General features: G+C 32.3%; 2 protein-coding genes and 1 long non-coding RNA gene across 7 annotated transcripts; 1 reads left to right on the top strand and 2 right to left on the bottom strand.

Annotated features, from left to right (window-relative positions):
• Positions 1 to 206: 206 nt before the first annotated feature.
• On the bottom strand, positions 207 to 3,868 carry LOC112710167 (disease resistance protein RPP2A-like). Of its 2 annotated transcripts, XR_011865309.1 has the most exons (4): positions 2,826 to 3,150; positions 2,421 to 2,721; positions 868 to 2,305; positions 207 to 559 (listed from the first exon to the last, which is right to left on the bottom strand). XR_011865309.1 is itself a non-coding variant. In XM_029288872.2 (3 exons), exons 1-3 carry the CDS (start codon positions 3,203 to 3,205, stop codon positions 2,295 to 2,297), a joined length of 681 nt encoding a protein of 226 aa, XP_029144705.1. In that variant the 5' UTR covers positions 3,206 to 3,868; the 3' UTR covers positions 757 to 2,294. The 2 variants fall into 2 exon arrangements, 1 of the variants encoding a protein (XP_029144705.1); XM_029288872.2 differs by lacking the exon at positions 207 to 559 and having other exon boundaries at positions 757 to 2,305; positions 2,837 to 3,868.
• On the top strand, positions 3,287 to 5,699 carry LOC112710166 (uncharacterized). 4 transcript variants are annotated; one of them, XR_003156723.3, is made up of 3 exons: positions 3,287 to 3,420; positions 4,644 to 4,988; positions 5,094 to 5,699. It is a non-coding gene; the product is annotated as an uncharacterized lncRNA (long non-coding RNA). The 4 variants fall into 4 exon arrangements; XR_003156724.3 differs by lacking the exon at positions 3,287 to 3,420 and adding an exon at positions 3,499 to 3,839; XR_003811602.2 differs by lacking the exon at positions 3,287 to 3,420 and adding an exon at positions 3,924 to 4,029.
• Positions 5,700 to 16,113: 10,414 nt separating this feature from the next.
• LOC112710165 (disease resistance protein RML1A) lies at positions 16,114 to 23,237 on the bottom strand. Its single transcript, XM_025762287.3, has 7 exons — positions 22,582 to 23,237; positions 20,790 to 21,843; positions 20,388 to 20,690; positions 18,741 to 20,277; positions 18,563 to 18,633; positions 17,916 to 18,270; positions 16,114 to 17,262 (listed from the first exon to the last, which is right to left on the bottom strand). The coding sequence occupies exons 1-7, from the start codon at positions 23,055 to 23,057 to the stop codon at positions 16,331 to 16,333; spliced, it is 4,728 nt and encodes a 1,575-aa protein (XP_025618072.1). The 5' UTR covers positions 23,058 to 23,237; the 3' UTR covers positions 16,114 to 16,330.
• Between the last annotated feature and the right edge of the window lie 3,280 nt (positions 23,238 to 26,517).

Below are 26,517 nucleotides of genomic sequence, written 5' to 3'. Positions count from 1 at the left end.
ACATATGTTTGACATTTAAGTGATGGTTGGACCATTTTATCAAATACCCATAATCTTTCGGAGAACGCGAATATCAAGTATCCATATCAACGAAGAAATCTTTTTAGTATTAGTTTTTGTAGTTCTCTTCAAAAAGAACACTTTGCCATGATTTGATCTAGTCTATACTTTATAGTTCTCTTTAGAGCACATGGAACACTCACTTAACAACACACTTATAATATATTACAAAAAAGCTTTGAAATGATAGATTCTATTGATTAATATATACTTCAGTCATGCAAAATTTAAATGCAAGAATTACCGAAAGAAAGAATGAAACAATACAATGCAAGTTTCAAGCAGAAAGTGTTGACAGAGAGGTTGAAGATCTTGACGAACATATTCACCTTCTTGTTGAACAAAGAAAAAATATTCCAAATGAAATGGACCAAGTTGAATAAGGACTTGGAAGAATGTGATGGCAAAAGGAGGAAACTAACAGATGAGGATAAGAATTGGGTAGGTGAAAGCAAGGAGCTGATGTTGACAATTAACAATTCTAAAGTCTCATATGCATCTGAAACATCCAAGCAGGAGAAGCTGAATGAGAAATGGGAAGGTTTTCAAACATCCTTTTCACAGAAGTTAGTAAGTTAAAAAACCTTATTCTAGAGTAATGTTGTAGGAAGAGTTTTAACAATGTGTTTTAATTTTCTTAATTTTTTCTCTCCAAATTCAGTAACAATAACATGTCAGCTTATCATTTGCTTTCTAGCTAAGTAGTTATCTCATTTTCCATGAAGACTTGTCAAGTCTCTATATAGTTTGGTACAATCCATAGGGAAAACCGGAGTAATCAAATTTAAAAGAGGCAGAAATTCTTACCCGTCCGGAGGAGCTAGTCTTCCAACTCCAACCTTACATTCTGTGTGCTAAGCGGATAGATCCCGCATTCTTGAATAAACCAGTTGTTAACATTCCCAAGTGTGCAACAAGTAAAGAATTCAAGTGTGATCTTTGGGTTGCAACCGTAAGAGATGCTCTGGTTATGTTTTCTTTTTCTTTTTTTGATAGAACTCTGGTTTACTCTTTGTTGCTTTATGTGATCCAAGATGCTGTCCTGAATGAATGACATAAAAACATGATGGAAATCCCAATCCTCCTCCATAATAACAAAGCTATCTGGAAAAGTGTTACCCTTAGAGTATCTACCGCAATTGTAGCGGATTTGGAGATATTTAGCATCAGAGGTCGTGATCAGAGAGAGAACAACACAGAGAAGGAAACTAAAATAGCGATCCAAAGGCTGAGTAAGTTCAAAGGTTACGGAAGATCCCTTTGTCTGATATGTGAACCAATTTAGTATTCTGTTGTCTGGGTAAATGATTCTAAGATATCTAGGCCATCCAATTGCTCTTCCTCCTACTCTTTGTCTAAATTCATATGCATGCACTAGTTTCCTTGTACTTTGACGGAATAAATGAATGCATTTCCCTTCATCCAAACTTGCAACATTTTGGAATGAAGTACTGGTTCACTCTTGTTACTGTGGCCTAGAATTGGTTGAACTATTTGCTACCATCTGAACCAATGAGCAGTTGAATGCTTTCAAATTAATAATTGATAATGGAAGCTCTGGCAGACATTGAAGCCTCTTACAATTCCACAATGACAGTGTTTCAAGCCTTGAAAGATGCTTGATGCTCTCAGGCAACCTCTCAATAGCACTTCCATCCAACTCTAATATTTGTAACGATGATAAGCAGTTGATGTTGTCAGGAAGTTCAAACAGGCCATGACAGTCGAGCAAAGTCAATTGTAGCAAGTATTGCAAGCCATCAAATATGATATGGAGGGTTTGCTTGGACACTACTCCGCTGTAGCTATGAAGCTAAAGTGTTCTAAGATATTTCAAGCAACACCACTCCTCTGGAAGATTCTCAAGTTTACTCCCATTGACATACATATCTTTTACTTTGCTGAGACACCCAACGGATAAGTGTGATAATTTGACTCTAGAACTGAAATTCAATGACTCCACTTCTAAAGACAGAGAAAATTTCCTTAGACTTGAACAACCCTCAACATGGAGTTGCTGAAGAGATCTAAGATGAATTTCACTTTCAAGTGCCTTAATCTTTTTACAGTTGTGTAGATTCAAATAGCCAAGTGTGCCAAGAGATAAAATGGTTTGGTGGACATGCCGCAAACTTCTACAATAGGAGAGATCTACACTTTCAAGAGTATATGCCTTGGAGAAATCTGGGAGCTCAATCAACTCACGGCATTCAGCTAGGTCTACTTCCTTCAAATTAACAAGATTCTGCAACAATGCAAACCAAGACCCCACAATGGTAAATCATTTGAAAGTTGAAACAACAAAAATCACATTCCATTTTTCAAATAAAATTTAAAGCATGAAAATTATGTGAACAAACCTGCACTCCAAAGTCTTTTAAATTGACTGTGTGGCATGCGTAAAGTAACAAGATTTTCTGGGCAAAAATTTGATGGCAAGGACTGAATAGGGCATGCATGCCACTCAAGGTACCTTAATTCATCAGGAAGTGACTCTAGCCCTGTAGGAATATGTAGATCACATAATCTTCCATCAATGTCTAAGGAGGTGAAGAATCTGAGATATCTTAAATTAGGCATCTTCTTGAATGTGTCTGGACTTAAGCATAGATTTCTACATCGAGACATATCTAACATTATGCCATGAATTGCTTCAGTTCCCTAACAGATGAAGGAAAATAAATCAAACTAAATTATTGTCAAGGAGTTTAAGTAAAATACATCAGTGCATTTGACTAAATTTTCTTCCTAAAAAATAGTAGTACCTTTTTCTTACTTTATTGTTCTTCAAAACATCACAAGCATCGTCAAAATCCGACAGACAACTACGTTTTCCAGGAGATTCTTGACGAACAATTTCCCAACTCATTTGTTGTATCAGGTCATGCATCTCCACAGTATTGTTACTTGATATAGTTATAAGAGCCTTATCAAGAAGGGATCTCATGCCAATAACCGCATAGAAGCCACAACAGTCCAATAGATCAACTACACTTTTTTTTGACATTCCCTTTAAAAAGCATGCAATGTTTAGAAGTATCTGTTGCTTCTCATAATTTAATCCACCATAACTCAATCTTAACACATTTAGAAGTTCCTCACGGGGAGAGTGCAGGCGATAACTCATATCCTTTGCGAAGCTCATAATCGATGAAGGTTTTTATTTGCTTTTGGGACAAAGCTCTGTGAAGATTGCAAGTGAAATTGGTGCGAGTGTCCTTGCCTCTAAAAAGCTGATAAACACATCATATTTTTCAGCATTCAATTGATCAATCGAACCAGATGAAGAAGAAGTCGAAGAAGATGCACCACAAACTTAGCATTTTTTCAAGACAATTGATCATCCTCATCCATCCGAAGGTATATCCTTCAACTAACCAGAAATGGTAAAGGGTCTCCAGTTTCTATAAATGTGACAAGGAGCCAACATCCTTGATTACGCGTCCCTCTATAAATTTTGGATTGTGAAATTTTTATGCTGGGTTTGTGCTGCCGCATCCCTAACAGAGAGTTGTGCTTTCGACGCTTACGCGTAGACGACGCGATCGCGTCGCTTTGCGAACGCAGATTACAGCCGCGCGCTACCCTATTTCTTCTGTTCTCTTCTTGTTTCTTTTCTTTCTTCTTTTCTTTCTTTCTCTCTCTTACTTCTTCTCATCACTTTTCTTCTCCCATTTTTCGTGTCCGGCGGACCACCACCACCGGCAACCACCACCTCCGACGATCCTATCTCCTCTCTTATTTCTCCTCTTTTCATTTTTCTTCTCCTTCTTTTTAAGGTCTCACTTCTCCACCTCTTTTATTTTCTAATTTTCTTTTGTATATTGCATTTAAATACTTTGATTGCTCTTAGTTATATTTTCGTTTTGTTATTTGTAGTCTACTTTTAGTCTTTCTTTCTTCCTCCTATATTCTTACCTTTGTGTTAAAGTTTCAAATTCAATTTTTATGAGATGGTGGATTATTGTGGTATCTTTTGATTAATTGTATATTGTTTGGTGTTGCTATGGTAGTTGATATTTTATTTTGGGTACACTTTGGATTTGGCAAGTTACTTGTTATTTATAATATGCCCACCAAATGTTTGTGAAAAAGAATCAATGAAACTTTGCCTCAATGTCGGCTTTTTTTTTTTCGCAAATCTTTGCTACTTTTTCATCACACTTGCATTCCTTGTGCATTACTATACTTTTTCATGGGGAATCTTATTGTTGATGGCTTGCTATACTTGTAACATCATGCATGAATTGGTGATCTAACTCCATTCTTTTCAATTTTTATGCCTAACTGTCTTGGAGTTATACTTTCCTCATGTTTTAACTATTCTTGCATGTGTTTTTCATTGTTGATATTGATACTTGAGATCACTCTTTTCATGCCTTATGCTTATATGCTTTCTTCACTCTTGCATCAAGTGCTGGTGATTTGCATCAATGCTTTTGTTGAGTTCTCACTTATATATTGTAGCTACCATGTATTTGAAACACCTTACTTTTAGTTGGCATTATTTCTCATTTGCATTCTCTTACTTCCAGTGTCTTTCTCTCTAAACTTAATATTTCTTTTTTTTTCCTCCTTTTCAGGATGAGGACCACGAAAGGAAAGGAGAAAGGCTCTAGAAAGGCGTCCACTAAGGCACGAGCTCCCAAGCCATCCATCAATCCACAACCAGTAGCACCACATGCACCACAACAATCTATTCACCAGTTGTTACTTGAACTTACTGAGAAGATAGACCGGCCGGAGGATTGAGCAGATTGAGCGACGCAACAAGCGTCGTTATGACTACTTAAAAAAGCTCATTGACTGTATCAATCCACTTATAGAGGAACCCGACACTCCGGAGTATACCTCTGATCATGACGAAGAGAGTAATCAAGAGATGAACATGGAGACGCCCCTGTCTCACCATCCCATGGCCATTGGAAGTGAGGCAGCCAAAAAAGACTATCATTGATTTGGAACTTGTTTGTTTGATTATAGTATGATTTTTTAAGTTTGACGTGGAGCTTATATCTTTACCTATATTTTAGGTGGAATAAAGTCAACCACCAAAGGCGCGAGCTCTCAAGCCATCCATCAATCCTCTACTAGCAGCACCACATGCACCACAACAATCTATTCACCAGTTGTTACTTGAGCTTATTGAGAAGATAGACCGGCAAAACCGAAGAATTGAGCAGATTGAGCGACGCAACAAACGCCGTTATGACTACTTGAAAATACTCATTAATTGTACCAACCTATCTATAGAGGAATCCGACACTCCGGAGTACACCTCTGATCATGACGAAGAGATCAAGAGATGAACATGGAGATGCCCCTGTCTCACCATCCCGTATCGAAAGTGAGGCAGCCAAAAAAGACTTATCATTGATTTGGAACTTGTTTGTTTGATTATAGTATGATTTTTGAAGTTTGATGTGTAGCTTATTTCTTTACCTATATTTTAGGTGGAATAAAGTCTCACAAATCAAGTTATCCGTTGTGAAACTATCACTTTCTTCTGTGAAGGATTACCATCATTGTATACTGCTTATGCAACAAATGTTGGGTAGTCTTCATATTGCCTGTGTTGATTTGATCTATGAAAACAATGATGAACTTGAAGCAAATAAACATGGGATATATTTTGTTAATCGTGCTTGTGTTTCTAAAAGTTAATTTAGTTTTTAATGTAAATAGCAACAAAATTTAGAATTATTATATCGATTAAATTAAGGTGAATGTTATGATGTCTACTTACTAAAATGGTTAAAAATTAATATTTAATTTAAAAGATACAAAAATAAATAACTTTAAAAAATTAAAATTTATTACAAAAAGTAAGTCATAAAAAATTTAGGCATCAATTCATAGCCATAGAATTGATCTTAAATTAAACTGCTCTGCTAAATCCTCAATCACTATTGAGTTAAGCTCAATTAAAAATGTTTATCCATGGCTTAATAGAGAGAATATAAGTCCATAGTGATTTGTGTTGTAGATCAGCCCTAGTTGAAGTAGCCATGAAAACTTAAAGTAGTATACACTCTATACTAAATACATATCATGGAGTTTTATAGGTGAGCTTGTTTGATAATAAATATTTCAACTTAAAAAACCAAATTAATGAACTAATTCTGCTAAGAAAAAAAAAATAAGTGTGTATCGCTTATTATTAATCTCAAAATAGATTATGCAAGGGAGACAATTTCAAAATCTATTATATACAAAATAAGTATATACAATGACTTCACTTGGGAACTATGACTTACATATACAAACATATCTACGTTAAATAAGCGATAGAAAATTAAGTTAATTGAAATTAAACTGGACTTAACTAAACAGAACACTTTAAATATCTAAAATTCTTTTCCCTCCACTATAGTTTTTTCTTTTGTTCGAGTTTGCCTTCTTTCAGTTCAAATAATGCATTTTAGTGGTTCTATTGTAACATTTGCATGAGGAGTAACTTTGCATTCTACGTCGGTGTTGTCCTTTATTAGTTCTTGTATCAAAACTTCAAAAGTGTACAATTCTTCTAGACTTTGTCTACCCTTATCAAGATCATTTTCTTGATCATGTAGCTACTATCTTCATCAAAGTTAAAAAAAAAAATCCTAGAAAAAACAAAATCAAATTGTTAGTAATTTGTAAACCAAATTCACTTTTTGATGACTAATATACATATATATGAGTAAGCTATAAGTTGAACCTTTATTGTATCGAAAAATTACACCAAAAACATGTTGTTAACTATCAATGCAGTCAAGGAAAACACACACACACACACACACACACACACACACACACACACACACACACACACACACACACATATATATATATATATATATATATATATATATATATATATATATATATATATATATTACCTCTAAAACTTACGTATACTAAAATAATCAAATTTGTTATGAAATTATTAATGCATAAATCACCACCAAATTAAGAAAGTCAACTTCAGCACTTAGCATCAGTACGAATAGCATTATTTTCTATAACAGAATTGCAAACAAAAGCCTTATCAAAAAGATTTTGAAAGCGGTAACTCTTCAACTTTCCTACAATCAAAACCGTAACTAGAAGCAAAACCAATAGAGCAAAATAGCGAATCAAGCTAAGAACATACCATAAAAAGAGAAAAGGCGCGAGGGATGAGGAAGCAGACCAAAAGGTGACATCAAGAAGAGCTGGGCAACATGACTGCACCAATTAAACATAAAAATTGAATCAGAATCATAAACAGAAACCAAAAACAGAAACAATTAGAGCAAGGAGAGTGAGGATCATACCCAAAGCGAGGCACACGTCAACACGGCAGCAAGGTTGTTGGAAGGCGGCGGGAGCAAGTGGCCCGGATTTTGGGCCTTACCTCATCTTTTGTTTTTTGTCATTACACGACTCACACATCCACAAGGTCCTTATACTTAATCCCAGTTCTAACTAGGATTTCAACGTGGTATAGTTCTTAAGAGGCAACTAAGTTTACCATTTGATCTAGGCCTCAACTGCGAGCAGTGCCAAAGAGATAAACTGCATCTTATATTGTTATATTTTAATTCCTATGTTTTGGATTTAGCGGGAGATGGCCTTTGAATTGCTGATAAAATGTTTGATTTAGCTACACCACCTAAACAGTTGTTGAAACCGCCGCAATCAAACCATTCAGCGGCAGTTAAAAACAACCACTAAAGGGCAGCCAGTGGTGTAGTGATAGCATTTGATTGCTGATAATCTTATATAGTTTGTTTTTCCCTTTTTGGAAGTTTTTCCCCTCTCCATCCTAATACAAATATCTATTGAATGTACGCTGCTGCTTGCAGAATTTATTTTCGCATCAAAGTTATGTTTTCTTATTCATTTTTCTATGTCTCCAGGGAATTGAATATGCAGTATAAATCCTTCAAATGGTTGAGCTTTTGTGTTTTTATTTCTCAATCTTAATACAGTCTTTATTATTTCTTTAGTGTGCAAAACAATTACATAATGTAAAGAACACTACTTCGGAATATATATTATTATGTTATGTTGCTGTTATTTTGTTGAAACATTTTGGTATTTTTTATTTTTACCTAGTACAAAAGAGACTTTAACTTACTATTGCACAACGTATGACAATACAATATATACTAGGGGCCAGTAACATTTGTATTGGTAGCCATCAACTAGCTATCAATAATGATTTGTTAGTGTGAGATTGGTGTGAGATTTCATCCAATGACTTACCTTTCTCCTATACTTTTCCATATATATATATATATATATATATATATATATATATATATATATATATATAATAAACATAAACAAAAATGATTAAGAACATATGAAAAAGGAAAAGGGAAAAATGGCAAACTTTCTAATGCAACAACGTAACGGTAGAAAAAAACACAAATAGCTAGTGTCACGTTTATAAATCATAAACGTAGCATTCAAATATGCTAAACACTTTCAAAATAATAAATAAATAAATGCTTTTTAATTGTAACCATAAAAGAAGCCTATAGTCATGGTTAACAACTTTGATCACAGAATAGTCTAATGTACCAATTAATAAATATAACCATAGAATACATTACAATCAGAAACAATAAAGAATATGAATAAAGTCATAAATGCTTAAGAAAAAGAATGCGATACAATTTTTATCACGTTTTTCGACTAAGCACAAAACAAGGATGGCTTAAACTCGAAAAATCCTCACTATTAAACAAGGTTAAACTAAATTTACATATAGAAAAAAGATACAATAACAGTTTTCATTAGTTAATAGTTATAGTCATAAATTTTCGTATCAGACACAAAAATATCAAACAATGTTAATTTATACAAAATAGTACTAATAGTGTTTTAAGGATAGAGATCCTTACCCATTATTTCTATTTTCTGAACATTTAATCAATTAAATCACAGTATTTAATCAATTAAATCACAGTTGCTACAATCCATTGTTGCCATCGCGTTGCCGTCAAATGATAGATATCTCCAACGCCATGTCCATCGGAGAAATGACCCATGAAAAGAGCTACAACCTACTCAGGCATCCAATAGATATACACCAAATTAATGTGTGGGAAGATAACATTGTAAATTGTGAAGAAAAAATAAACAGCGTATACAAAATCAATAGGATATATGGCACAAGAGTTCCGGCAAAATATCAGTATTATCAGTGTAGATAATATTAGACCATATCATGCATCATCGATGATAATCTTTATTTGTTTAAACATTTTTTTTTCATATTCTGACCCTATAAACTATCTAATAAGATTCTGCTAACTTTCACCACATTATATCAGAAGAAGGGGGAAGAAAAAGAGGCTTTTAAGAGTTTATTGGATGTATTCATGTTTGGCATCTCCGGTCACAACAAATACACAATTACATTAAATCACGGCAAACAATTAAAAGATATTTAAAAACAATTTGATCTATGATTAAAAAAATAATAATAAAGGATCTTTCTCACGTGTTTTAGGACAACACACAGACGAAAATAATTCATAAAAACATTTCATTATTATAGCCTCTAAAATAAAAAATGCAGCTTACCAAGAGTGCGCAACAGCAAAAGAACCCTCTTCTGGATTGAGCACTTAGCGACGAGAAAGGTGTAGAAATAAGAAGGATTTAGAAGAGTGAAGTGAGAACTCCACGGATGAACGAGCCACTATATATAAAAAGAGAATGAAGTTACTAAAAGATAAAACGAAGTGATTACGCTTTGTTTACATCGGTGAATTTAGATTCTTATCCATTAGATAAGTTTGAGAATTAAACTTCAATTGCGCTTTAGAGTCAACAAAAGATTCTATCCCTTTCCTCGTTGTCAACCAAAACCAAAAATCACAAATTGCATTTGTCAATGTGAATTACAATGCACATGAATATATCTTCGGATGGACTGGGAACTCTCTTGTATGGTAAAATCTGTAACTTTATACCTTATATATATATATATATATATATATATATATATATATATATATATATATATATATACACACACACACGTAATACACTCCAACTTATATTCATCTCTTTCATCTTCTCATCTCTTCTTCTTGCAATCACACACTATCATTAAATTCATTTTTTTATGTTTACTTTTTTCTCTTTCTCTACTTTATTTTATTCATTCAAATTTTACTTTCGACAATCCTAAATCATGGAGTTTAACTTAATGAGCGAAGAAAGTGTTCAACTTTTGAGTTCTGATTATTATTGAGACTTCAAGATAACTCTTTAACTCAATAATTAGCTATATCTCAAATTTTTTTATCATTCCTATACTTGTGGGTATAACGAAATCCGAAATTAAGGTTATTAAGTTAGAAAATTTTGGGCTTTTGTCAAAGTGAGTAAGATTATGTTAATTGACAATATTAGTAGCTCACAAATATTATTATTGCCATGTTTTTAGAGTTGTAAAATTATTGGACATCATTTGGTAGCTCGTTGACGCGCTCAGAATTGCTTTTGGTTCTTTGAAATCAAGTTGTGAGTGGATATTATGTCTATAATTGTTTCTAAATATATTATTATCAATATTTATATTGAATAATTATTTTTAGAGTTTGAAAATATTTGATTATTATAATTTTTGAATTTTTGAAATAGATATTAATTTGTAAAACTTATAAATTAATAAAAATACATACAAGGCGATATTTATATATTTTGTAAAGCATACATATTTTCTTATTTAGCTTTATTGAATTTTAATTAAATTTTAGTATGCATTCTTATATATATATATTTTATTTACTATGGAAATCTAATAATATGTTATAATTATTAGAGATTTGTTATAAATGATTTGGTTTGGATTGGTTTGAGAGACTCTGACTAGAAAACCGTAGTTAACGGCGGTTATGATGTTAACTTAGATACATCTAACTCAGACCTCAGCTAGCAGAGGCGTTGCTAGCCCTACGTGTAGGCCACACATTGGATCTGTTATACCGTACGAGCACACTAGAGGAAAGGGCTACCCTTAGAAGTGGAGTCGCCCTAGGTGTGTAATATTTGATTTGATTTGACTTCTTGAATGAGAACTCCCATTTCAATTCATCCGCTTAACTACTTATCTATTTGTTTGCATAATTAATTAATATGAATTTCTCATCTCTGAAAGGAAATATAATTTTCAAGGTAAACTTTATATTGTCTCGTGTGGTTATAGATGTAATGTTTGCTCACTGAATTACAAAACTCACCCTCTTATATTCCCATATTTTTCAGATACAGGAGCATTTCAGGTTCCATTCCACTTGTCCCTCAGTAGATCTTAGTCATTTTGATGAGTCCTTCTTCTTTTCAAGGGCTAAGTAATTATGTAATAAAACCTTTACTCAAAATTTAGATTATATCAATGTTCCATATGTCACAGTCAGGATCTTCGTGTGGGTTATGTTATTTTGAATCTTGAACTGTTTAGGTAGTAAAAGTATGATTTGGTTGTGTAAGACTTATGGATTTAGCTATATACTCTAGGTATCAACTATATATATATATATATATTGGAATATGTTGTTGTTGTTGTCTTTGGAAATGGATGTTTATTATTGATACAGGGAGTTAATATTTATATTGGTAAGATCCTAGAAATAGAGGATATTCTATCAGTTTTTCTGAAAATTTGGTCGTTTGGCTTGCTGAGGGACTTATCCCTTGAACGTCAGTCATGGCTTTGTTCGGGCCATGACACTACTGATTCATCAAACCATCAACATCATATGTTGAACAGTTTAGGACATGAGATTTTCTTCATGGTACGGTGAGTGTGGAGAGCAACAAAGCTGTGAATCAAATTAAAAAAAAAAGTTGTGAATTGAGATCCAATTGTTACCAATTTTACAATTTTCTTTCTTTCCCTAATTTTTCTTTCGACATTTCATTTTCCCCTTTCTTACTTCTTCCTTCAAACTCATTCAATAGAGTTTGATGAGAGGCTATTTCGCAAGATTCTTTCTTGGTGAACATAGCTGTTCTGATCAACGAGTTAGAAGGAAGAAGATCTGAATCCTTATTACTCTGTGATTCATTGATTTCTCAAAATGGCGAACACGATAAACAAATCTTCGAGTGGTGATTTTGACAACCAGAGCAATATCAATCTTCTCCATCAACTCACAAATCTTTAATCTCAAATTTTGAAGAACACCACAAGTTCGATTCAATATCAATCATTGGTGTTGTCCTTCCAACTGTTTATAATTTGAACATTGATGCTGTCCTTCCAAGCTAGCGCAAGTCCTCCTAGCACTCCCGACGGGTTAACAATATGCCAGTTTTCATAGCTGCATGTCCGGAGTTTTGCTTCCACCTGTCGAGATTGGTTCTTTATTTCACTTATGAACACAATCTCAGGGGAGTGGGACTTACATATCCCTTTTAGGGTGTGAATTGTCAGGGGTCTCCTCAAACCCCGACAATTACAAATTATAGTTCTCATGGCGCCTTGGGTGCCATTTGTAGGCTGGCACCCTCCACCCCCTGTTCAACTGCATTTTCATCCTCTGTTCTTGCTTTTTTTGTAGATCCTTCAACTATACCACTCATCAACTTTTTTTGGTTCCAACTTTAGTATCTGACCCTCTAGTACCTTGTCTTGCTAATTTTTTCCACTTCTTGCCTTCCTCTGTTATGAGACACTACCCAATAGTGAATTGCATAGGTTGTCCTTCATCCTCCTTGGCATTGGACTGACTAACTATGATAACCTCCATGCATTCTGTTCTAGAATTGGCTTATTAAGGTGACTTAGGTGCTACTCTATTACCAGTGTTTTGTGGTTTCAAACTTTATTCCCCCTCTTGTATTGACATCCCTGCAAATTCCTCCAATAAGTAGTTTAAGACCGGCTTTTTCTTACGTTGAGTAGTCTTATTCTGATTCTGGGCTGAGTTGTTGAATGTTCTTTCTCCTTTAGAGTTAATTTGTGTTCCCACTTGACTGCCTTTAACCCATTCGCCAATGTCATCCTCTTTTACCTTAGCACTCTATGTGTCCTTCAGCAAATTATGGCAGTTTTTCACCTCGTGCCCCAATTTTGTGCAGTAGCTACAGAGCTTTCTAAGTCTCTCATAGCGCAATGCCACCTCTACCTCCTTTTTATTAGGTCCTACAACTATTAACTGATCCCTCACTTACTTGTCAGCATTAATATTGATCTTAGCTTTTACAATCCTAATTTCTCTGCCTCTCATTGAAAATTTATCTATCTCTAACATTGTGCCCAACTTCTCTCCCAATCTACGTCCAACTTCAAAAATTTTAAGCAATTTTGGACATTCACTCATCATTTGAATGAAATGTTAACTTCCTTTTTATCGTTACTGTAAAAGTCCAATTAATGCCAAATCTAAATCATTCATTTTAAAGGAACTACTTCATTAAATAAAGAAAAATATATTCTCCTTCATAATAATTATATTGTTATTAGAATAGTTATTTTTATTTTCATGACAAATCTACTATTACTTAAATAAGAGAGCAATATTTTAAATCACTGCATCACCTATTTCTTAACTTCTAAATTTTGTAGGAGTCTAAATTATGTCTTATCTAACTTAAGCAATACTTCGTTCAAATATATTTAGCAAAATTATTAAGTACAAAAATTTTAGTGCATAATATAAAATAACAAAAAATTTTAAAAGATGACTTATCCAATCAATAAAATATTTTGTGCTGAAAATGTTTGGTGTTAGAAAACAGCAAGAATTACTAAAATAAAAAACGAAACGATACAAGTTTCAAGCAAAAAGTGTTGACAAAGAGGTTGAAGATCTTGACGAACAAATTCACCTTATTATTGAACAAACAAAAACCATCCAAATGAAATGGACCAAGTTGAATAAGGACTTGGAAGAATGTGACGGCAAAAGGAGGAAACTAACTAGATGAGGATAAGAATTGGGTAGCTGAAAGCAAGGAGCTGATGTTAACAATTAAAAATTCTAAAGTCTCATATGCATCTGAAACATCCGAGCAGGAGAAGTTGAAATTTGAAATGGGAAGGTTTTCGAATATCTTTTTGATGAATTTGAAAATTCTAATTTAAATTAATAATGATTAAATATTATTAAAATAATTAATTACAAAATTATTAATTTGATTTCAATTCATATATGATAATTAAAATAATTTTACTGTACAGATTTTTACAATTAGGCCGAAAAAAAAAAGAAAAATTACAAGTCTAATGTGATTGTAAACACTCAACCTTGATTAAAATGTTTAAGTGACTTGGCTGAAACAAGGATTTGTTTATTGGGCCAGAATTCAATCATTATGACTATTAGCCCAAATTAATTTTTGTTGGCTTGCTTGGTCCGAAATGAAAAAAAGAGAGAAAGCAAATGCTTCTTGTTTCCAACGGATCTCTCTCTCTCATGTGATGGATTCTAAATTTAATTCAATTATTATTAATCACATGGGAACAATGAGAGAGAAATTAACAATTGATTTGATTGTTATCATCAATGCTACACGCCACCTAAAGCAGAAAAAGGAAAAAAAATTAATTTTGTTTAATTGACTTGTTCAAATCTATTTAATGCTTCTCTTTCCTCTCTCTCTTTTCTCTCTACTCTCTCTTCTCACTCTCGGTCACTTCTCAAAGAAAGCATGGAAGCTATGACAAGCTACCGTAGAGAAGAAGAAGCAAGTAACAAGACCATTGCAATGATGACAAGAAAAAGAAAACAAAAAGTATGTTGTAACTAAGATCTTCACCAAAATAAGGTAAGATTTGATGAAGTAAGCTCATGCTCTCCATACCAAAAATGGAAGAGGAGATCTCGATCAGAGGAAGAAGATCTCAGAGACATGGCTCGTCTCTGCTTTTTGTGTTCACTCATCACAGAATGTAGCTAGGGAGGCTACGTGAAGGAGGAAGCAAAAGTGGAGCAGGAGGAGCTGTTATGCATCAAGAAGCATCAAGGACTAGGAATCCTTCTTGGAGTGTAAGTCAAGATGGAAGGCTCGGATTGATGAAGTTTGGTGATAAGGGAAGACACATAGGTAATTGCATGTTGGATTTTACATTCGGTTATCTCTACTCTCTTTCTGGCTGAACCGATTTTGGCTTGAAGAAAAAGAAGTTTAGCTTGGTTTAATAGTTTCAACCTTGGAGGTTTCCCCTTCTATAAATAAGGGAGAACAACCAGGACTTGAAGTAAGGAAAGAAGTGAAAGCACAATGTTCACATAGCTACCTAAGCTAACAGAAGTTCTTCTCCTTCAATATTCTTCATTTTATATTTTTTTGTTTAATTTTGTCTGTCTTGAGTCTCATGGTAAAAGGCAAACAGTGAGGTTTGTAAGAAAAAGACATAGAGCGAAAAAAGACAGAGAGTGCAAAATTAAAAGAAAAGTCATAGATGTCCTTAGAGATCCTTTGTACATCTATGTTGTGTATCATGATTCTGTGGGAATCCCTTTGCAAGTTGGATTAGCACTTAGCAGTTGAAAGCTTGGCAATGACCAAATCAAGTTCAGGATTGGGGATTAGATTCTGGACTTGTCCCGGATAGGAATGATAGTTTCTAGGGAGAATTGGTATCTGTAATCAAAGAGGATTATAGTGAAATTCCATCATTATTGTGATGGAGACTTGATATAGGCTGCATTGCACTCAACAGCTGAGTCAAGATATATCTTGGTATAATTTTCTCTCTTTTCTACTCTATTTTTGTTTCTGCTGCATAGAAGACAAAACTGAAAAATATCTCCTCAAGTGTTCTAAAGGACAACAAGAATTACTAAGCGAAAAAAGGACTAAGATTCAACCCCCTTTTCTTAGCCACTGATAAACCATCACTTTTCACATAACTCAATAAGAAGTTAAACAAGATCAATGTTGTAGCAAGAGTTTTAAAAAGGTGTTTTCACAAGGTGCTTTAACAAAATGTTTTAATGTTTGAATCTTTGAATGTAAATATACTTGTAACGATCTCATTTTTAATATAACAAACGAAATTAAGGAGACAAAAATTAATGGAGACTAAAATTTTTAAAATGAGACAAATCAAGGATATTTCAGTAAGATAATATAAATAGAATGTTTATTAGTAATTGAAGAGTGCGTAATTAGTTCCTCCAAGATGCTAACAAGCTATATAATTCAATGGCGTGGTCTACTTATCTTCACCTAAAAATTTCGAACTCTAATCTCACTCCTAATTTAAAAAAAAAAAAAAATCCTCCCAAGACTGGCACTGTCAAAATTTAAATCTTGGGATCACAAAAATAATTTAGTCGCCACGGGCATCGTCATGACCACCATTGTCAAAGTTGCTGGTGTCTTCTTCACTTTCAGTCTCCTCCGTATCAGAGGGGGATACTATCTGCCCATTTTGAATCTCCTTGAAAGGTCCAAGCCTACTTAAATCAATGTTAGGGTACAAAATGGAGACCTGCGACCTGCAATTTTCAAACGACCAAACCAACTGAATTGCCGCCTCCGTAATCAGCTCACTCTCTCTTCTTTTCCAATAAGATTCTCTCTGAGCTCCTACATCTTTCTCATCTTCAAGTTTCTTTTGGGTTTCTTTCAGCGACTTTTCAGTTTCCTCATATTTACTTCTCCAAGAAGCCACCTCAGTATTCAAATCATCAACTCTTTTCTCCAACGATTCAACATGTGAAACCCTCTCCTCCATTCTTTTCAATGCTTCTTCAAACTTTGCATTTTCTTCTCTTGCAAGTCTTAATTCTTCCTCTCTTTCCCGTTTGGCCGCTTCGAACTTCATCTCTGCGTATCTCGCAACGCTCACTGAACGAAGCCCTTGAACTTGAAGCCAACGACAAAGTGCCGAAACATCAAGGTCTTTTGTTATGGAATGATCATATGGATACAGAACATGATCGTCCACAAACTCTGTTATTTGGAGGCGTTTCCCTGATGCATCGAAGTGTTTAAGCAACTCCAGAGCAACTTGAGGATCATCCAAGGAGGGAATGGCAATTTTATCATGAGTTTGTGCAATAGAAGTAGAAGCATTTTCAGTTGGAACCTGGTTCAAATGGATATCTTCTACTCTTTTGCCTTTAATCTTCGAACGGGAAGAAAGAGAAGTTACCATAGCTAAATTTGTAGCTGGGGTTACTCTTTCAGGGTTGGCTTCAACCTTTGCCTTCAAGTGACGGCGGAGTTCTTTCAGAGGCAACTTAGGAGCCATGATCACTGCAAAAAATAGATCAAGGTAGTTGATATGTGTTTGGCAAAGTTAAACATGTGTTGTGAAACTAACTGTCGCAACTTGATAAGAATTTTATTAATTAGATTAATGACAGAAAAATCAATTTGATTCACGACTCACTGACCAAACTGCACATGTGTAAACTTAAAAGACCAAATTGATTATTGAATGAAAACTCTAACGCTAAATTAAGTCTTATCTCATTAAAACACTTTTCATTTATTTATAATCGGATAATGTGAAAACTAATTTCCTTTAGATAATTTAATTAAAAAGAAGAGAAATATAGAGTGAAGGTTGTGATAGTTATCTCCATGTGATTTCAAGGATTCAAGGTTATAGGTTCAGATATGAAAGTAGCCACTAATATTTTTATTAGATTAGTGCTGTGTTACATGATAGCTTGTGATGCAAGTCAAGTCAGAACTAGAAGTTAGTTAGGATGTTTGATTATTTGTTGAGCCCACGTGACTTCTAGTTATAGTTAGTTATCAAGTGGTTGATTCTGTTACTTAATTGTGTTGCTCAGAATTGTTATGGAGGTTGAATATAAATAACTGAGGTGAACATTTCTGTTAAGCAGTACATTTCATCAGCATAATGAATGACAGAAAGGGATTGCTTAAAGGGAACTCACCGCCGTGCGAAGCTATACTGGAATTAATGGGTTGAGCATGATCAATCATTTCTTCTTTGTGTAGTTCTTGCAGTTTCTTAGCATCTATGTTTTGTTGTCCAAGATTTTTCGTTTGTTCTGCATTTGGTTCCTTTTGCTTTTCTTTGTATGGTTCATCAGCAGTCATATCACGCATGTTATGATGAACTTCTTGTAGTTTTTCTTTCAAATCTTTGACCTCTTCCATACCATTTGGCTGATCATAATAATTTTCAATTGAAATGTCCTTGGACACATTTTTATTGACTGAATCAATAGATAGAGGGGGTCCAGCTTCAGATTCAGTTGGTGATTCTACATTTCCTTTGCCTTTGACCTGCACAATGTAATTGCAAAATAGGTATAAAATGATTCTACCTGTTTTTGTAATTATGGCATGTTTTGAGTAACAGGAATGAAGTCAACAAAGCTTTTTCAATACTTTTCTAAGAACTCAAGATCATAAAAGTTTCTACCAATAATGTTATGAAACGGTAAAGAATTATGGCAGAGTGAAATACAATTATTTTTCTAACTTTATTGACTGATATAACTATTTTATAATGTCAGAGTGTCGGTATATAAAAATTAATGTCTCACATAAAATAAAAGAAATTCTTTTGACTTACTATGTTGTTCTCCTCATGGCTTTCTCCACCACTAGTCTTGTTTTCATTGGGAGCAAATTTCATCTTCTCTTCTGCATGAAAATTATCTGAACTCTTAGTATTTGTACTGAATGGTTATTGAAGATGTATAATAAATTTTTTTATTAAGTACATATCGAAAAACATATTCAATGTGTACCTGCACCCAGTACATTGCTCTGCTTCTCATCAAGTCTTTCTTTCTTCAAGTATTGAGGTGGAGTCTGGACATGGCTGTCACTGTGATTTTGATATCCATGTGGTGCATGTAACTGCTGCTTTGATGATTCCTCCTCCAAGTCCTTTTTCTTCTTATCTAATTCCAGTAAAAATCTTTGCAATTCAGATTCATTTATGATTTGAACACCACATTCTTTAATAGTGATGGAGTCATCAGCTTCCCTGGTGTCCGTTGCAACACTGAACTCAAGATGAAAACTTGTCCCATATTGTCCAAGAATTTTGTCAGTGAGGAATGGATCATACCATATATATACAATATCCGAGTTCAATTCACTTATGGTTATGTCCTCCCACGAAGAATTCTTGCCTCCTGCAAAGTTGTATTCGCATCGGATTTTGGCACCGTGCATCTTCATTCCATGAGGCGGTGAAAGAACCACTGAATAGATAAAGCCAAGAAAGTTGGAAGGGGAGTCAGGGAGTTCAATTGTTATGGAGGAGGATTTCTCCGTCTTATATGCAAATTGCTCTGGGATTGTGTCTCCTGGCAAACAGACCTCCACACTATTGTAGTTGTAGCTATGGACTTCGGTTGCATAGCTTCTTACCGTGACATTGCTAGATACAGCACTCACCATTGTTGAATGGATGCTTTCCATGATCGAATGCAATGTGTGTCCGGCCGACAATTTCAAGCTATTATTGAAGGAGATGCGTTTCGTCTTTCCCACCATCTTTGTTGCCAGAGTGTTTAGAGCTGATACAGACTCCAATGAGATGCAGTTATCGGCTGAGAACTCCTTGACAGAGGATGGAAGCTCAGGCAGTGTCTCAAGAAACCTGCAATCCTTTAGGGACAAAATTTCCAACTCTTGAAGACGCTTGATGGTTGCAGGCAACCTGGTAACATTGCTTCCATCTAGCCTTAACTCGCGCAATTTCGATAAGGCATCAATGTTGTCGGGGAATTCAAGTAAGTGACTACAATCCTTCAAATGTAGTATTTGTAGAGATGATAAGCCGTTAAACAGTTCTTGCAGCTGATGCTTGTCAATTACTAGTTCACTGTATGAAAGCTTCAACTCCTTAAGCGATTTTAAGGTTGATAACTGCTTTGGAAGACGCTCGACTCTTGAACCTTCTAGATTGAGGCATTTGAGCTTCTGTAGCTGCCCAATTGATTCGTCCAGCTTTTCAACCTTTGTGTTACTCAAATCCAAGTTTTCAATTAAATCTGATGATACTGCAAATTCATTGAGATTTGAGCAGCCTTTGACACTTATGTGCTGCAGAGACTTCAGATGCCTTTTGGCCTTAACACACTGCAAATTTGTGCACCTATCCAGTATCAAAGAAACAAGTTCGTTGGAGGAAAATACAGATGAATTAAGAGTAGGCAAAGTCTCGCAGCCAGAGAGATTCACCCATTTGAGACTTATAGCCTCAGACAAATCTGGAAGCTCTTCTAACTCTCTGCATTCACTTAAGTCAATCCCTTTTAAATTATAGAGTTCCTGTTCCAATCACACAAGGAGCTGAGCCATCAGAATGGAAAATCTTCATATTTGAATTTAATAAAAAAAGAAAAAGTGATACTCATGAGTAGGTGTGTTTATATCTTTACCTGCTTCTCGTTCCAAAGTTTCTTGACACGGCTGTGCGGCATGTGAATCTCAACAAGTAACTCAGCACAAAAACTTGGTGGAAGAGTGTTGAAAGGGTACTGATGCCACTCAAAGTACCTTAATTTACCAGAAAACGGTTCAAGGTGTGCAGGAAGGATCATCTTACCAGAACTCTGACCTGAGGGGATATATAATTTTAGAAATCTCAACCTATTCATCCTTTTGAATGTGCCAGGACTCAAACGCAAGTCTTTAATTTTTGACAAATCTAATATTATGCCTTCAACTGCATCAAGACTCTCCTGAAAAACAATGTAACCAAAAAATGCAAAATAAGCTATGATATAATGATATAATATCCAAATAAAAAGGTCTGCAAAACAAGAAAGCATCTTCTTTACCTTGTTATCTTTGAGTACAACACGAATGTCTTCAGTATCCCTGAGTCGGCTACGTTTTCTAGGGTCTTTTTCTTCCTTGCGTACGATCTCGAAAGCCATTTTTCTTAGCAAGCCATGCATTTCGATTGTTTCTTTATACGGAATAGTAGTAATCAATGCTTTATCTTGAAGGACCTCTATTCCTCTTATCGGTGATAAATCACAGGCTTTTAATATGCTTGTGACAAGATCTTTCTTTTCTCCATGGAAAAAGAATGCAATGTCAAGAAATATCTCCTTATCTAGGTCTTCCAATTCATCATAAATCTTTCTAAAGGCAGTATGAATGCGCTGATCTGGATGCTTCTCGAGCTTTTCCAAAGTACTTTCCCAGAACTGAATGCTTTTAGATCGAAGATATGAACCCAAAAGGTTCAGAGCTAATGGAATTCCCCCGGCATACCTAACAACCTTATTTACCAGACTCTCGTAAGGTTTTGGAGGGATTTTTTCCTCAAATGCTTTCAGGCTAAGAAGCTCTCTAGATTTTGAATCGTTCCATTGTTGAACTTCAAATATCCAATCAACTCTGTTTTCAAGCAAATGCTTATGTGTTGTTGTTATAATAAGTTTACTTTCTCTACTATGGTTCTTGTACCCTTCACACACTGCTTCTAACAATGGTTGATCATAATCATTCACATTGTCGAGGATAATGAGAACTTTCTTGTTGCTAAGGCTGCTAATACTTCTCATGAATCCGCTTACATCAGTGGAAATTTCTTCCTTCAATAGCACTGAAAGAAGCCTTTGAGGTGTATATTCTTTCGCATTTTCCGCATAGCAAGCATGGTCATAATGAGGAAAGGATTTTGCAAATAACATTTTAGCAATGGTTGTCTTGCCTATTCCAACCATACCCCAAATTCCAATTACTCGGTGTTGCTTCATGTAGAATTTAACATTTTTACGGATTTCTTCAATTCCAACTAGGCCTGTTGGTACAATGGGGTGCTTTAGAATACGCATTTTCCGTACATCATCTACAACCTTTCTGATGAGCTCATGATCGTCCCTACAGTGAGTTGAGAAACATAGGATAAACATAATTATGAAAATTAAATAATCACAATATTTTAAAATAAAACACCAGAAATAGATTAATTGTCATCTCACGTAATTCTAGTGTTCTACTGTTATTAAAGTAGATTTTTTTTATTATTTTAATATATAAGATTTTCAGAATTAAAAAAAAAATGTTTCTCCTTAGCCGGTGTTTTATTGCTCTATAAGCACTTTTTAGTTAGCTAAAGTAACCAAACCAGTATGTGTTCTAATTTAATTATTTTGAAACTAAAACTTTATGTAACTTCACTTTTTTCATTAATTTACTAAACTGATCATATGAATAATACAAATTTATTAAAATACCTTTCTTCAAAAAATTGGTAAGACAATATAGGCAACATTAACCACAGATAAATAATAATAATAATAATAATAATAATAATAATAATAATAATAATAATAATAATAATAATAATAATAATAATAAACAAATTTTCCAAATTCATAAATCATGTGTGGTATCTCAAAACAAAATAAAAACGTCTAAGGAACTAATATTATTAATTAATTCTAAAAGTAGTCAATAATAAAAAAATAAAAAAGAAACATAAAAAACTAAAAACAATAAAATTATTTAAAATTCAAGTAAAATTAATATCTGAAAGTAAAATAAATTAAAAATAATATAGAGTTTCTCATATATATATATATATATATATATATATATATATATATATATACTTACGCATAGTTTCTGGAGTGCCATCCAGAAATATTAGCTGATTTCTTGAGAGCCTGTCTCCACTTGCTTATCTTGTCTCTGTTGGATTCACTCTCTGCAAGATCTCTTTCGTATTTTGCAAACGCCTTCTCAAAACTCCCACTTTGGTTTCGTATATCTGACGGATCTGTTCTATAGAACACTGGTATGACAACCTGACCGTGATCTTCCCTCCATTGAATAATCTTGACGAGCTCTTCCAAGCACCATTTTGAGGTTGCATAGTTTTCTGAGAAAACCACGATCGATATTAGCGAGCTCTCGATGGCTTTCTCGAGTGCCGGCCAGACTTCATCTCCTCTCTGGAGAAGACAATCCATGTATGCCCGGATTGTCTTGTCTTCCAAAGCGCTAAACAGATGGACAGTGAATGTTTCGCGGGTGTCCTCACCTCTGAAGCTGATGAATACATCGTATATTATTGTACAAGAAGACGACATATTTATCGTAATGCACCTCTAACTACTACTCAGATGATTGTAGACCTGCATCGCCTTTTAATTTAGATCTCTTTCTACTAAGACAAAATCTTTTGATGCCTGTCTTGTGGTCACGCGCGGCAGGTCAACCATTGCTAAGGTTATTATTAAAAATGAATATCAAATGTGTACACTAAACTTAATTATCAAATTCAGTCATTATATATTTTTATATAAATTAAAAATATATATTAAAATATAAATATACATTAAAAATAAATTAAATCACATATGTATTTATATATAAATATATTGATAATTAATTTTAATATACGAATAATATTTTTATATTAAAAAATTTAAAATTTTAAAAAATACTATTTACACATTAAAATCAGTTATTATATATTTTTATATAAATATATGTGTAGTTTAACTAATATTTAATATATATTTTATATTTTTATGTATATTTTATTTTAGTCACTGATTTTAGTAGTTAATTTTGATGTAAATCTAATTTTAATTATAAATTTTTGTATTTAAAAGTTATATGCACCATTTTTCCTGCATTATCTTTTGTATATTTTTTGTTTTGATATTAAAAACAATTAATAAAAAATTCATTTTTACATAAAAATATAAAAAATATATATACAAAAAATATGTAAATTAAGTCCATTCCTCATCTATTATTGCTTGCAATTTTCAAGTCATCATCTAGTGACACTAGAAGAAGGAAACAAGACAATTACCCACAACCAAGACTGAAAATTAAATAAATAAGACTAAGGTTTAGTTTGGATTAAACAATTTAATTAAATTTTTTTTGAAAAAATAGTTTAAATAATAAATAATTATATTAAAAATAATTTATAAATAAGTTATTTTGTGTTTAGATTTTTAGTTCTAAAAATGCTTATTTTATAAAAATGTAGTAAAAAGTAATAATATTATGAGAGAAGTAAAACCGCAATTTAATTTTAAAAATTCTATTAGATATTTATATTACTATTTTTTATAAGTTAAAAACTCAAAAAAATTACTTTTAAAATTTTTTAAATGAGTCCTGCGTACACTTTTAAACTTTGGGAATATAATGGCCGGCTAACAATTAATTAAAAAATAAAAAAATGTAATAAAAAATATAAAAAAAATGAATGCAATTGAATGAATTATGGAGCAAAGCACATGACATGTGCATAACAATGATGTTTATCCCTGGTCCAGTGTTGTAATACTTTGGTTTTCGATCTATATATTTATATTTATTTATATAATACCAAACATATAATAAAACGAATTCATGCCATATTACTTTTTACATTTGTATCACATTAGCAATTTTGCATAGATAGTAATTTTATAATATAAAAAATTATATTTTTTATAGTATTAATATGTTATTTATCATCAATCATTATAAAAATTGAATCAATTTTAATATGCTACTAAACAAAATTTAAAAGTTCTTAATTCATTAAATTTAATACATACCATCCATTATTAAAGTAATATATTTTTTTGTATTTTTTATTAAATAATTATATTAAATCATATACAAATGGCTAAATAAATATTTTGTATATTTTTTTATAAATTAGTCTTTAAATTTAATATTAATTTATATATAAATCATCCGTAAATAATATAAAAATTTAAATTTATACTATATTAGTATAGCTCAGGCAGCGACTCACGGGAGAAGAGACACGGAAACATCTTGTTATTTTTCTCTCTTAGCAACTCGACTCACAAAAGGTTTACGTGGGAATAGCATTCCAAAAACATGATTCCCTTGAAAAAGACATTTTCATTAAGGACATCCAGCAACCATACATAAACTAGAGTGAGACCCGCATACATAAATTAAAGTAAGGCCCGTGCGAATAAGTAGATTATTTATACTATATAGTATATTTTAATAAATATTATATTAAAAATATTTTAGAAAATATATTTTAAATAAATTTTGAATTTATTTATTTTTAAAAAAGACATAAATTATTTATATTAGAGTTATATAAAACTGTATTAATGGTTACACTTTATCTTACGATTTTTTTGTTTGTAAATAATTAAAAAAAATAAATGAATGAGAATGAAAAACATATAAAAATATTATAATAAATTAAAAAAATTTTGACAATTAATACGAGAGATTAAAAAATGAAGAGTAGTATGAGTTTTAATATGTATAAGTTGTAGAAATTGAATATTTGTAATTAAAATTTTTTATAATTATTATTATTATGATACTTTTAATGTATGTTTATTGCATTTAATTAGTACTTGATGTTTCAATTAAATAATAATAGATAAGAGTTTTTTGTTTTAATTTTTTTAAAATATTTTACTAAATAGTGATTGGTTGATTTTTATCTTTTACCAAGTCATTAAAATTGCTGATGTGGCATCGTTAACAAAAAAAAGACTTAAACTCAGAATTAATATAAACTTTTATATATTATAAATAGATAAATAGATAAACGTAACTAAATAACAAAGGAAAGATAGTCACCAAAAAAAAGGAAGTCACCCATAAAAAATAACAAAGGAAAGACTAGTATTATGAATAGCACTGCCAAGAAGATGAGACTCTGCCACTGTTTATTACTTGAATCTTCTAAATTTTAAATTTTTATTTTAAAAAATAAAATATAATTTTTTATTTTTAAATATTTTTTATATTTTTTTATATTACTTACAAAATAAATATTAAAAGATTATACTTTATTCTCTAAAATAAAATACAAAATTAAAAAAATCCAAATCTATTAGCATTAAATTAAGAAAAAAAATAGAAGATCAAACATATATATGTCACCTATTCAATCCATACTGTTTTTACTACATTTTTTAATCTCTTATGCCAATTATAAAAAAAATTTATAAATTTAAATTTGACACATCTTTTCACTAAATTATCATGATTATAAAATTATTTTATAATTTTTTATTACATATTTAGTATTTTCATTCTCATTTATGTTTTTTCTAACTTTTTCTTTAATTTTTTGCAAACTAAACATCACATAAAAGACAAAGTATAACAATTAAAGTAGATATAGAAATAGAAACAACAAACAAAGATATAACTTTGTATAATTTTAATATAACAAAATTTTATGTCTTTTTTAAAAATAAATCAATTCAAATTCCTAAAACAATAAACTATATTCAAATTTGTATCACAATTTAGTTGAATAATTATATAGAATTATACAACAAAATATTTTTAATATATAACACTTCAAATTTAATATTAATTTACATATCATCTAATCAATTTATTTTTTTAAGTGACCGAAAAAATTTTATTTTTACAGACAAACTCTAAAAAAATAACTACAAAGACGCAGGTTAAGACAAGAATAAATTATGTAGTATAATTAATTTATCTCTTGCATAATGCACATGTCTCACTTTAGTTTAAATTTAACTTTGATGCATTAAGCATTTTTAATTTATATATTTATTG

The sequence above is a fragment of the Arachis hypogaea genome, chromosome 9, assembly GCF_003086295.3.
Source record: "Arachis hypogaea cultivar Tifrunner chromosome 9, arahy.Tifrunner.gnm2.J5K5, whole genome shotgun sequence".
Classification (NCBI taxonomy): Eukaryota; Viridiplantae; Streptophyta; class Magnoliopsida; order Fabales; family Fabaceae; genus Arachis; species Arachis hypogaea.
Note: the sequence above shows the minus strand (reverse complement) of the source record. Positions and strands in the feature narration are given on the sequence as shown.

Excerpts from the sequence above, each read along its gene's own strand:
- LOC112710167 (XM_029288872.2), bottom strand. The coding sequence starts at position 3,205 with ATGAGCTTCGCAAAGGATATGAGTTATCGCCTGCACTCTCCCCGTGAG. Across the intron at positions 2,722-2,836 it reads ATGTTTTGAAGAACAATAAA|GGAACTGAAGCAATTCATGG; the intron begins GTAAGAAAAAGG and ends TTCATCTGTTAG.
- LOC112710165 (XM_025762287.3), bottom strand. The coding sequence starts at position 23,057 with ATGTCGTCTTCTTGTACAATAATATACGATGTATTCATCAGCTTCAGA. Across the intron at positions 20,691-20,789 it reads TTGTACTCAAAGATAACAAG|GAGAGTCTTGATGCAGTTGA; the intron begins GTAAAGAAGATG and ends ATTGTTTTTCAG. Across the intron at positions 18,271-18,562 it reads GCCATGAGGAGAACAACATA|GTCAAAGGCAAAGGAAATGT; the intron begins GTAAGTCAAAAG and ends TACATTGTGCAG.